This window comes from Apium graveolens, chromosome 8, assembly GCF_009905375.1.
Source record: "Apium graveolens cultivar Ventura chromosome 8, ASM990537v1, whole genome shotgun sequence".
NCBI classification, from domain to species: domain Eukaryota; kingdom Viridiplantae; phylum Streptophyta; class Magnoliopsida; order Apiales; family Apiaceae; genus Apium; species Apium graveolens.
In genome coordinates this window covers 230299977-230312560 of record NC_133654.1, presented here as the reverse complement: position 1 = coordinate 230312560, position 12584 = coordinate 230299977, and the positions used below count along the sequence as shown (strand labels likewise).

General features: G+C 37.1%; 1 protein-coding gene and 1 non-coding gene across 2 annotated transcripts; one reads left to right on the top strand and one right to left on the bottom strand.

Annotated features, from left to right (window-relative positions):
- Window positions 1-5162: 5162 nt before the first annotated feature.
- LOC141681371 (small nucleolar RNA R71) lies at window positions 5163-5269 on the top strand. Its single transcript, XR_012558811.1, has one exon. It is a non-coding gene; the product is annotated as a small nucleolar RNA R71 (small nucleolar RNA).
- Window positions 5270-10673: 5404 nt separating this feature from the next.
- Window positions 10674-11904, bottom strand: LOC141680421 (uncharacterized). The gene is made up of 3 exons (XM_074486651.1): window positions 11705-11904; window positions 11294-11519; window positions 10674-11213 (listed from the first exon to the last, which is right to left on the bottom strand). The coding sequence occupies exons 1-3, from the start codon at window positions 11902-11904 to the stop codon at window positions 10674-10676; spliced, it is 966 nt and encodes a 321-aa protein (XP_074342752.1).
- Between the last annotated feature and the right edge of the window lie 680 nt (window positions 11905-12584).

Below are 12584 nucleotides of genomic sequence, written 5' to 3'. Positions count from 1 at the left end.
CAGCAGCACAAACGTTTTCCATATATTTTCATCAACTCATTTCTTGATATATTGAAATATCAGTTTTACCTGACTTAGCATTACTACTTCCTGTTTTTATAGGAGGTCCAGTATGGGAAGTCTCGTTTCTAGAACCCTGAACCCAATCAGTTGACCAGCAACCCTAGCCATTCGCTACCGACTCTACTATTTTTCACAGACTCTATTTCAGAATCTCTTATAAAGCTTGAAACTTTCATTTCCCTTAATCTGGTGCTCTTTGCAGTCTCTTCTTCCCCCTCACTTTCATCACCAAAAAGTATTTTTATTCTGTAATTCCATGGATGGAGGGGTTTCATTAGCTTCTTTTCCCCCAAAGTCACCACATTCGCAACATGTTAGCTTCGGGACATTCCTCATTCAAAAACAAAGCTACAATGTAAGTAAAACTCATTCAGCAGGCTAGTATGACTCTTACCTACCCTGGAGAACAGAAAGCTACCTGACAAAACAAATATAATTTCTATACAATTCAAACACATAAAATTCAAAGCATAAATATATACAAAATATTATTACTAAACAAAAGAAATGCTAACCTCAATTAACCGACCCAAATACACTCCCAAAGATCATCTCCATATAAATACTCCTCTAGAGTAGTAAGAAATATTATGTAAAAAATATAGTAATTCTTAACACTTAAACTAGTAAGATCTAGATAGAAAAATTAGACAATGAAGATCTCTAAATATTGACCGACTCAATCAAATTAATCTATTTTGTGTTTTCAGAAATTAAGGGGGTTCTACTCACATCTAATCAAAAATTAGAAACACATCTTCACGACTTCTTGAGACTTACCAATAGATCCGAGAACCGGCGATTTTGAGCCGCTATTGAAAAATTGATATGCGAACATGAAGATCTAACATAGAGAAGAGGAAGTTATGAATAGAGATTTATGATATTGATATAAGTGAGAGGTTAGAATATATGAGATGTGTATTTTGTGAGGAAAATTGGGGAGAGGATGAACATTATTTAGGGTTGATGACTCAAACCTTAAGTTGATTTGATTATCTGTTTGTGATAAAGTGTGTGGTTTTGGGGTGTTTGATTGCCAAAGTCATAAACCGCGAAGTGAATTTTTAACAAATGGGGGAAATGAATTATTGAGAAAAGAGGGAGAAGACTAAACGAGGGAAGTGAAATATGGGTCAGAGATCTGAGACTTTTATTTTAGTTTTATTGAAATTCCTTTAATTTGGTTGTTAAATTTAAACTAGAACTTCATATCAAACTCAAACACGACTAATTATTTTAATGTATTATTACATATTTTTTAATTATTTTGTACAGTTAAGTCATCAAAAAAAATTATTAATTTAAACACAATCTGATTCTATTCCTGACATGCATGATAAATTTGATTTTTTTTTATTATCTTTTCATATGAATAAAATCGATATATTTAATATATGTACGGTTGTATCGCCAAATTTTTTTTTTAATAAATTTATCTTGTTCATCGGGAACTAATCTCATTGTTTGAGGTAGTATTTTGATAGATTATTCCAATCCTAACATGCAAGATGAATTTTAAAACTTTATCTTGTAAAATCTAGAACGAGTCTCCTTGTCGGAAGTGGTAGTTTTACTAGATTTTTCTAAACCTGGCATGCAAGATGAATTTCAAATTTTTTAATAATTTTTTCATATGACTAAAATTGATATATCTTAACATCCGTACGGTTGGATCGTTCAAAAAATCATTTTAAAAATTAATCTTGTAAATTGGGAACGAGTCTAGTTGTTGGGAAGGATACATTTATTGGATTTTTTTAATCCTAACGTGCAAGATTAAATTCAATTTTTTTAATAATGTTTTCGTATGACTAAAATTGATATATCTTAAGATTCGTACAGTTGGATCATTGAAAAAATCATTTTAAAAATTAATCTTGTAAATCGGTAACGAGTCTCGTTGTCGGGAGGGGTACTTTTACTGATTTTTCTAATTCTAACGTGCAAGATGAATTTTAGATTTTTTAATAATTTTTTTATATGAATAAAACTAATATATCTTAACATCCGTACGGTTGGATCTTTGAAAAAATTATTTTAAAAATTAATCTTGTAAATCGGGAACGAGTCTCGTTGTCGGTAGGGGTACTTTTATTGGATTTTTCTAATCCTGACGTGCAAGATGAATTTAAATTTTTTTAATAATTTATTCTTAAGACTAAAATTGATATATCTTAACATCCATACGGTCAGATCGTCGAAAAAATAATTTTAAAAATTAATCTTGGAAATCGGGAATGAGTCTCATTGTCAGGAGGGGTACTTTTACTGGAATTTTCTAATCTTGACGTGCAAGATGAATTTCAAATTTTTTAATATTTTTTTCTTATGACTAAATTTGATATATCTTAACATCCGTACGGTTCGATCGTCAAAAAAATAATTTTAAAAATTAATCTTGTAAATCGGGATTGTGAGGAGGGGTACTTTTACTGGATTTTTCTAATCCTGACATGCAAGATAAATTTCAATTTTTTTAATGATTTTTTCATATTACTAAAATTGATATATCTTAACAACCGTACGGTTGGATCGTCGAAAAATTCATTTTAAAATTAATCTTGTAAATCGGGAAAGAGTCTCGTTGTCGGGAGGTGTACTTTTACTGGATTTTTCTAATCTTGATGTGCAAGTTGAATTTCAAATTTTTTAATAATTTTTTCATATGAATAAAATTGATATATATTAACATCCATACGGTTGGATTATCGAAAAAATCATTTTAAAAATTAATCTTGTAAATCGGGAACGAGTCTCTTTGTCTAGAGGGGTACTTTTACTGGATTTTTCTAATCCTGACGTGCAAGATGAATTTCAAATTTTTTAATAATTTTTTCTTATGATTAAAATTGATATATATTAACATCCGTACGGTTGGATCATCGAAAAAATCATTTTAAAAATTAATCTTGTAAATCGGGAACGAGTCTCGTTGTCGAGAGGGGTACTTTTACTGGATTTTTCTAATTCTGATATGCAAGATGAATTTCAAATTTTTTAATAATTTTTTCTTATGACTAAAATTGATATATCTTAACATCCGTATGATTGGATCATCGAAAAAATCATTTTAAAAATTAATCTTGTAAATCGGGAACGAGTCTCGTTGTTAGGAGGGGTACTTTTACTGGATTTTTCTAATCATGACATGCAAGATGAATTTCAAATTTTTTAGTAATTTTTTCTTATGACTAAAATTTATATATCTTAACATTCGTACGGTTGGATTGTCGAAAAAATCATTTTAAAAATTAATCTTGTAAATCGGGAACGAGTCTCGTTTTTAGGAGGGGTACTTTTACTGGATTTTTCTAATCCTGACATGCAAGATGAATTTCAAATTTTTTACTAATTTTTTCTTATGAATAAAATTGATATATCTTAACATACGTACGGTTGGATCGTCGAAAAAATCATTTTAAAAATTAATCTTGTAAATTGGGAATCTCATTTTATATAGTAATACTTTTACAATGGTTTTCTTGAAACACCATTGTGTAAAGATAAACTAAGACAACGCTTTTTTTTATTATAAAACTGTTGTGTAAACATATCAGCCTTTTTCAATTTAACGGCTAATATCTAATCTCATTTTAATCAAGGGCTGTCACTCAGACACTTCAGCAATCTGAGTAAAATGTTTACAGCCTATAATGGGGTGCTACCTCATCAGGTGGTGCCCATTGAAGTTATAAAATAACTATTTCAGGCAACTGTTTTATTCCGTTGTATGAAGGTTTCTAAGACAACCCTTCTAAAAACTGTTGTGTGAATTACACAACGTAATATCTAAAAGCTTGTTTGAGACCAACTAAGACAACACTTTTCTTTTAACATAAAACCGTTGTATAAGAATTCGGCTATTTTCCGATCTAACGGCCGATATCAAATCTCATATCAATGAAGGGCTCTCATTTCGCCACCTCATCAATCCTTGTGAATGATTTACCACCTATCACGTGCTACCACCTCAATACGTGGTACCCATTGAAATTCCTCAGACAACTGTTTCATTCCGTTGTTTGATGGTTTAGAGGACAACCTTTCTAAAAAACCGTTGCCTCAATTACACAATGTAATGTCAAAATCGTTGTCTTATATCCCTATACGTTAACATAGTTACAACGGTTTGTAATCATCGTGTTAAAGATCTACAACAACACTATATTTAAAAAACTGTTGTCTGACTCGATGAGAGGATACAACTTGTACAACAATTTAAAAAAATGGATATCCGTTGTTTGTTCTGGAGCTCACACAACTGTTTTTTCTGCAAAATCAATTCACCGTTGTATGATTTTTTAGGACGACGGTTTTTTTTAACCGTTTTCTGTCAACCATTGTCTGATTGTAAATTTCTTGTAGTGTTAGCTTCCCTCTTTCCTGCTACTTCAGTGTCACTAGGGAGTGTACCAGGTTGATGATTTAGCAAGGCATTGGAAATTTGCCCAATTTGATTCTCCAAGGTCTTCATAGAAACCGCTTGGCTCTTGCATATGAGCCTCAACTCCTCCAATTCAGATTTTTCATTAGATTGTTGCAGTTGAAGTTGTTGTCTTGGTACATATTACGGTTGCTGAAAACCAGGATGGTTGTATTATTTTGCTGCATACTGCTGATAAGGCTGCTGGACCGTATTCAGAGTATTGTTCCAGCTGAAGTTAGGATGATTGCGGTTGTTGGGATGATAAGTAGCTGGAACTAGCTGCTGCGACCTCTGAAAGTTGCTCACGAACTGAGCTGATTCACTAGAAATAGCAAACTGCTTCGTCTCATCGGCACCAGCACAAAGCTCACAGACACTAATGATCTGATTAACTGCATAATTAGCCAAAAAATCGACCTTCATCGTCAAAGCCTTAAGTTGAGCAGCTATAGCAGTAGCTGCATCCACTTCTAGAATTCCTGCTACCTTGCCCTGAGGTGGTCTCTGAGTAGGATTCCGGTATTCATTAGCATCCATCAGTTCAATCAATTCTTAAGCTTCATCATAGATTTTAGCCCACAAAGCTCCTCCTGATGCTGCATCAAGCATGGGTCTAGAAGTAGCACCCAGTCCATTATAAAAGTAATTAATGATCTTCATCCAGTCAGGAATCCCATGATGAGGACACTTTCTAAGCATCTCTTTGTAGCGATCTGAAGCCTCACATAAAGATTCACCAGATTGCTGAGCAAATTGAGTACGTGCGTTTCTGATTGCAACAGTCTTTGCCATAGGAAAAAATTTAGTTAGGAACTTTTGAGCAAGATCCTCACATTGAACTTGAAAGTGTCGCAGATCTCGATGAAATCTCTGATGTGCATGTTGGGGTATTCTGTCGGAGAACCCCCAAACTGAACTGAGTTCTATATTATCTGAATCGTGCTCGACTTGATCTCAAAGGTGTTAGCCGAGATGGCTGGTCGGATAATGCTAGACTGAATATCATTAATCTTCAGTTGAGAGTAATCCATCAAAGCCTTCGTATTCGCTTCTGGTTCTCCCATTGCAATAAGAGGTTCTTCTTCAACTTTTTCCTCGACAAGAACTTCTTCAAAAACTTCCTTAGCTACTACAACTTCTTCCTCAGCTTGATCCAGTATTCTCTTACGAGGCCGAGAACGCGTATGCATACACGCTCGCTAGAGTACCTGAAACACGACAAGGAAATAAGTAAGTAACAATGTCCGAGTCAATGAACTTTAACGACCACTAATGATAAACACATAAACTAAAAATTAACACCGAGTCCCTGGAAGCGGCGCCAAAAACTTGTTAAGATGAAAACAAGCACTAATATTCACGCAAGTATACGCGATCGCAAGTAATATAGAATTATTTCTAGTTCGTTCCCACAGAGACTGGTTTAGGTTAATTTTAATCAATGTACTTATGCAACAATGATATGGTTATTATTTAATGCTAAGACGATTAACAATTTGAGATTGTTATAACTACGATTAACTAAGAGATTATGTTAAGAATATTAACTAAAAGATTAAAAAGGATTTGATTACTATATGACACAAATATGGGATTCTAACTTCATTACTACTTCATTCAATAGCCTTTTTGTTCTTAACCTTAGCATGCAATGGTGATGACACTAATCAGATGACACGAAACTAGTAAACGCCAACTTTCATTGTATGAGTACCCTACTACTAGACATCCACAAAATAGATAAAAGCTGAATAGACACCAATTATATTGAGACCCTATATGTATATATAATTTGAGAACATAATGGTTTAATGCACAAGTTATCTATCACGATTACATAGGGCAAGTAAGATGGTTAAAATTAACTACGAATCATGCATATCAAATACATGAACCTATGCTAACATGGCAAGTTCTAAACCCCTAAATTCACTTTCGCTTCAATAGAGATTAACACGTTATCTTATAAGTTCGCGACGGTCATAAGACGAATAAGCACAACCAATACTAGGATATCATATATTCACCACAAACTAAGGCATCGAAACAATTTAACTAAAGAAATCCATAAGTAAATCCGCTATAACCCCGCGATAACGATTAGCCCATAGTCGGACTCATCATCAACGTGGGTTCCGATGAAAACATGGTATAATAAACATAGTCTTTATACTGAATAAATAATAAAACCAAGTAGAAACAGAATTCTGCCATCCCAACCTGGCGCGGCCGCGCGCTTCATCTGAGCGGGCCCGCTGTCTTTCTATAAACCTGGCGCGGCCGCGCGCAACTACAGCGCGGGCGCGCCAACATTCTGGAAAAACTTCTACTTTTTATTTTCTTGCTGGTTTGAGTTGGCTTTTTTCATGAGCAAACTTCTTGACACATTCCTAATACCATTTTTAGCATCAAAAACACTACAAAAACACATCAAATATACAAATAACTCTAGTACAAAACACCATTTCAAGCCTTAATAGAGCATTCTAAGTAACATAAATGCCACTTAGCAATAGGACTCATCATAGGTGCTATGACGCGACATACATTTACATGCACAATTCTTTCAGACATTCATACATACTTTCATAATCCATATATTTACTTTAGATGCGTTATAGCATCAAGACGCGTCTTTCGAGATTTGCGTAATTTTGATGTTCACATAAAGCTGTTATATTTATGCCTTTATTTTCTGCAAAATTTCATAATGCCATTCATTGTTGCAAATTTGCTTCCTATGTTTCCCTTTTAATCATATAAATAGGACGCGTCATGCATTTATACACGTAGCCCTTATTTTGTCTGATAAACGTATATGTTCCCATAGTTCACATAGGGCGCGTCACATCACCCAGGACGCGTCCAATCTTCTCTACTTATAATGCTTGATGTTTACACACAGTCATAATATGCATGTATGTCACTTTTCATATTGCTACAAGTTTATTTTCAGCAAGGCGCGTCCTCTTATCGGGGAGGATCCAGGACTAATTTTTACTATATTATTTTACAGATATGGTTTCTTTACCCAAGGGATTTGCTATTGGTGCCTCCATAAAACTCAAAACCGGGAGGACCAATCGTGCTGCAAAAACTAATCCAAAAGCCAAGGATCCTCTAGTCGCCGTGGTCCCTTCCCCTCGTCCGAAAATCATAGATACAACTCTGGTGGATATCCCAGACTAGGAGGACACACCCTCGAAGCGCCAGAAGACTGTTCCGGATGATCAATCATTCGTCCTCAGATATTTGGGCGCGTCCACTTCTGGAGCTTTCTCCGAAGAAGAGGTGACGGGGTGGACCTTCATAATGGAGGAAAAAACTGAGTAAGCTATGATAAGAGCAGTAACTGAGCTTCATTTGCATGCAAGACAAAGTGCTAACATGGCTTCCAGACTGAGGGCGTGTCTTGCTGCCACTGACACTGCCAAAAGCAAAGCTGAAGACAAAATCAAAACTCTGGAGAAAAGCATTACCCTCCATTCCTAGACAAAGGATGCAGAAATTCTTGAATTGCAATTGGAGAAGGCGCATCTTAATGGACATGTCACTGCCATGGAGAAGGCTATTGATGAGGTGGTTGCTGCAAACTCCAAAATGCAGCTGGATTTGGACCTTTTGAACGATGAAAGGGTTCATGGTTGGAAGGAAGAGAAGAAGCTGGTGTACCATAATGGGTTTGCAGTCGGCTTCGGGGAATGGTGCTCTGGGTTTATAGAAAATGACCCAAAATACACTTTTTTCAAATTTGATGAAGATACCCAAAAATGGGTGAATGATTTCAAAGTCAGGGCTGCAGATTCCATTAAGAGCAAAAGCATCATCCTAGGCTTGGAAGAGGATGGCGCGTCTTCTGTGCCTTCTCCACATCAAGCTGAGCCTCCACCTTTTTCTCCAAAAGATAAAGACAAACTACATGACGCGCCCCCTGCTTAGGACGCATCTTATGTTATTAATAAAAAAATTTGAACTTAAGGGTGTAGGTCCCTTTAAGCCTTGCAGTTTGTAATCTTTTGACTTGTTATTTATGGATTGTATTTTCTGGTGCCTTTCCAAGGTTTTATACCTTGAATTATTTTTATGCATATTTTGCTTTCTTGGTTATCTTTTTTCATAATTTTATTCAATAAGTCATGTAATGGGCGCGTCCTTAGCTCAAGACGCGTCTCCTTTCGTTTGAGTCCACTTCTAGGACATTTTTCCTAATGAGAACGTGTCCTCATTTCACTTGCATCCGTGTTTACCTTAATTTTCCTTACAACATAATCCTTAGTTTAAAATATTAAGAGGATAATAGTAAACTATCATCAATATCATAAAGGATATGAGAGCGCGTCCTAAGCATGACGCGCGTCATAATGCTTTTTATGTAAGTTATGATAACTCTGTTTCTAGGACGCGTCTTTGCATGAGGGCACGTCATATATGTTTTGAATACTCTATCTTATAATGAAATCTATCAATCAACAATTGACAAATTTTGAGAAAATTTTCAATGTCTTTATTAATAATGTGCTCCAGTATTAGAAGTGCACCGGTCCCACGGCTACTATGCTATGTGGAGAATTTATTTAAAAATACGATCTTTCAACTAGTTCTAAGGTAGATAGTACATGCACTACCCCCTAGTCTAGGAGGAATTTTATTGCTTCTAGTCTATGATTCGGGCACAACCCTACTTATACCAACTGAAAATGTAAACATAATATGTAAGGGGCCAAAGCCGCGCCTTACCGATAATACTTTCGGAGATGCTCCACATTTCATGCTCGCAGAACCAACTTCCCTTCCAAGTCTTCAAGGTGATAATTCCCCTTCCACAAGATTACTTTAATTTTATATGGTCCTTCCCAATTAGCTTCAAACACTCCATGCTGGGGATTCTTTGTGTTTGGCATCACCTTCTTGAGCACCAGATCTCCTACCCTCAGCAGCTGTCTCTTTACTTTCTTGTTGTAGTACCTTGCGGTACGCTGCTGATATGTCACGAGCCTTAACTGGGAATTCTCCCTTGTCTCTTCTAAAAGATCCAAGTGAAGTCTCTGGTTAATTTCTACATCTTCCTTCACGTAATGATCTCTATGAAGCAATCCTAAACCAACTTCCACGAGAACCATAGCCTCGTACCCGTAAGTGAGCATAAATGGAGATTCTCCCGTAGTAGATCTTGGAGTAGTGTTGTAAGACCACAACACTTTTGGTAGTTTTTTGGGCCAATTTTCTTTGCATTCCTCCAGCTTGGTCTTGAGGGTATGCTTTATTATTTTATCGACAACCTCTATTTGTCCATTACTCTGCGGATGATAGACTACCGAGAATTTCTTCTTAATCTTCAAATCCTCACACAGCTGTCGTAACTCCTTGCTATGAAACTTCTTTCCATTATCAGAGACGAGATTATAAGGTATCCTGAACCTACACACAATGGAGTTGAAGACAAAGTCTTTGATTTTCTTCACAGTGAGTTACCAGCGACATAGCCTCTGCCCACTTAGTAAAGTAATCAACCACAACCACTACATACTTGACATCTCCTTTAGCCTTCAATATTTCTTCAATAAGATCAATCTCCCACATGGAAAATGGCCATGGACTCACCATAGATGTCAAGAGTGTTGCTGGCATGGATGAGTAATTTGCAAAGCGTTGACAGCGATTGCATGCTCTAAAGAAGTTCATAGCATCCTCCTTCATCGTAGGCCAATAATAACCTTGGCGTAGAACCTTCATTGCCAATGAGTTACCCCCCGAGTAATTACCACAAATTCCTTCATGTACTTCCCTCAATATGTAATTTCCCTCTTCTTCGCCGACACATCTAAGCAGCGGTTGATTGAAGCCTCTTTTATATAAAATTTCATCATACACCACATACCTCGCAGCCTGATAGCGGAGTCGTCGAGCCTTAAATTTATCCTAAGGGAGATTCTCTTGTGAATATAGGCAAGAATAGGCGTCATATATGTTTCCTTGGGAGCCTCATCTACTTGCATCACCTCTACTTCTGAGATACTAGGGATCTCCTGGATTTCTAAGGGTATAGATCCCAACAACACGGCCTCCTGCTGGGATCCCATTTTTTCAGAGCATCCACATTGCTGTTCTTTTTATGTGGTACATATTCCAATCTAACCTCCTTGAACCTTCCAATCAGGCACTGCGTGCACCTCAAATACAATTATGTTCGCGGTCCTCGAGCTTGAAACCCCCCATTCACTTGGTTCACCACCAACTCTGAATCATTCTTTGAAATTAGATTCCGCACTCCCATTTCCAAAGCGATCTTTAGGCCATTAATCAGTGCTTCATATTCTGCATCATTATTCGTAGCATAGAACTTAAACTGAATCACGCTCATCAAATGATGGCCTTCCGGAGATACAAGCACTATGCCCGCGCCTGCTTCTCCATTGTTAACTACTCCATCCATATGCAAAACCCACCATGGATGTTGAAACTCTTCTAAAACTCCTTCAGGATGAGACGGATGCAACACAACTAGAGCCTTACCATCAATTTGAGAATCAAATTCTAGTAAGAAATCAGGTAGGGCTTTCCCTATGATTGTTGTGCGAGGCGTGTATTCCCAGTCAAACTGTCCCAACTCCACAACCCATTTCAACATCTTCCCCGACGATTCTGGTTTGTGAAGGACTTTCCGCAGAGGATATGTTGTACGGACTTCAATTCTATGAGCTTGAAATACGGGCGCAGCTTCCTTGATGCAAAGATTAAGGCATAAACCAACTTTTTCATGCTGGTATATCGAGTCTCATCATTGTGCAGCTGCTTACTCACATAATATGCTGGTGATTGCTGCACATCCTCTTCTCTCACTAGTACCGCGCTAATTGAGTACTCCAAAACTGCAAGGTATAGAATTAGAGACTCTTCATCCAATGGTTTTGACAACATGGCAGGGTTCCCCGCTTGTTCCTTGATCTTCCTGAAAGCTTCCTCACATTTTGGTGTCCACACGAAGTACTTCCCTTCCACTTTAAACGCCTTAAAGAATTCCTTGCATCTGTCAAATAATCTAGATATAAATCAGTTCAATGCAGCGATTCTTTCAATTAAGCTCTGCACTTGCTTTACACTTGTGGGAGACTTCATATCCAGCAGGGCCTTGATCTTGGAAGGGTTAGCTTCAATTCCCTATGATTGATAATGAATCCAAGAAATTTGCCCAACTCAACGCCGAATACACACTTCTGCGGGTTCAACTTTATGTGAAATCTCCTTAGGATATTAAACATCTCCATTACATGCTTGACATGGTCATTTTCTTCCTTTGATTTGACCAGCATGTCATCAACATATACCTCCATTGTTCTTCCGATCTGATTTTTAAACATCATGTTCACCAACCGCTGGTAAGTCGCGCCAGCATTGATCAACCCGAATGACATCCCTATATAGCAATATAATACTCTATCAGTGATGAAGCAAGTATGCTCCTGATCGGGGCCGTATATTAGAATTTGATTATAACCGGAGTACGCATCCATGAAGCTCAACAGGGCGTGCCCCGCTGTTGTATCAACCAACTGATCAATCTGTGGGAGCGGGAAACTATCCTTCGAGAAAGCTTTGTTAAGATCTGTGAAGTCTACACACGTCCTCCACTTTCCATTTTGTTTTTTCACAAGCACCGGAATTGCGAGCCATTCGGGGTAGAAAGATTCCTTGATTATTTCAACTTCTAACAGTCGATCTACCTTTTCTTTTAATATTATTGCCCTCTCTCCGCTCACTGGGCGATGCTTTTATCGCATGCCCGTGCAGTAGGGAAGATGTTCAATCGATGACACATTACTCTTGGGTCAATTCCAACCATGTCTGAATGACTCCATGCACATACATCGAGATTATTTATCAAAAAATGGGTGAGCCTATCTCTCATCTCATAACTTAACTGAGATCATACTTTCATAATCTTGCTTGGATTATCCTTATCAACTGGAACAAATATCGTGTCCTCAGCTGGTCCTATTTTCTCAGCAGGCATAGGGATCCTAGGATCCAGATCGAAATTAATATCCCGGGGGTCTTCCACTTCCATTCTTGCACTTGAGGGTGCGTCCTCACA

Excerpts from the sequence above, each read along its gene's own strand:
- LOC141680421 (XM_074486651.1), bottom strand. The coding sequence starts at position 11,904 with ATGTCATTCGGGTTGATCAATGCTGGCGCGACTTACCAGCGGTTGGTG. Across the intron at positions 11,520-11,704 it reads ATAAAGTTGAACCCGCAGAA|ATGCAAGGAATTCTTTAAGG; the intron begins GTGTGTATTCGG and ends ATTATTTGACAG. Across the intron at positions 11,214-11,293 it reads AGCAATCACCAGCATATTAT|GAAGCTGCGCCCGTATTTCA; the intron begins GTGAGTAAGCAG and ends CTTTGCATCAAG.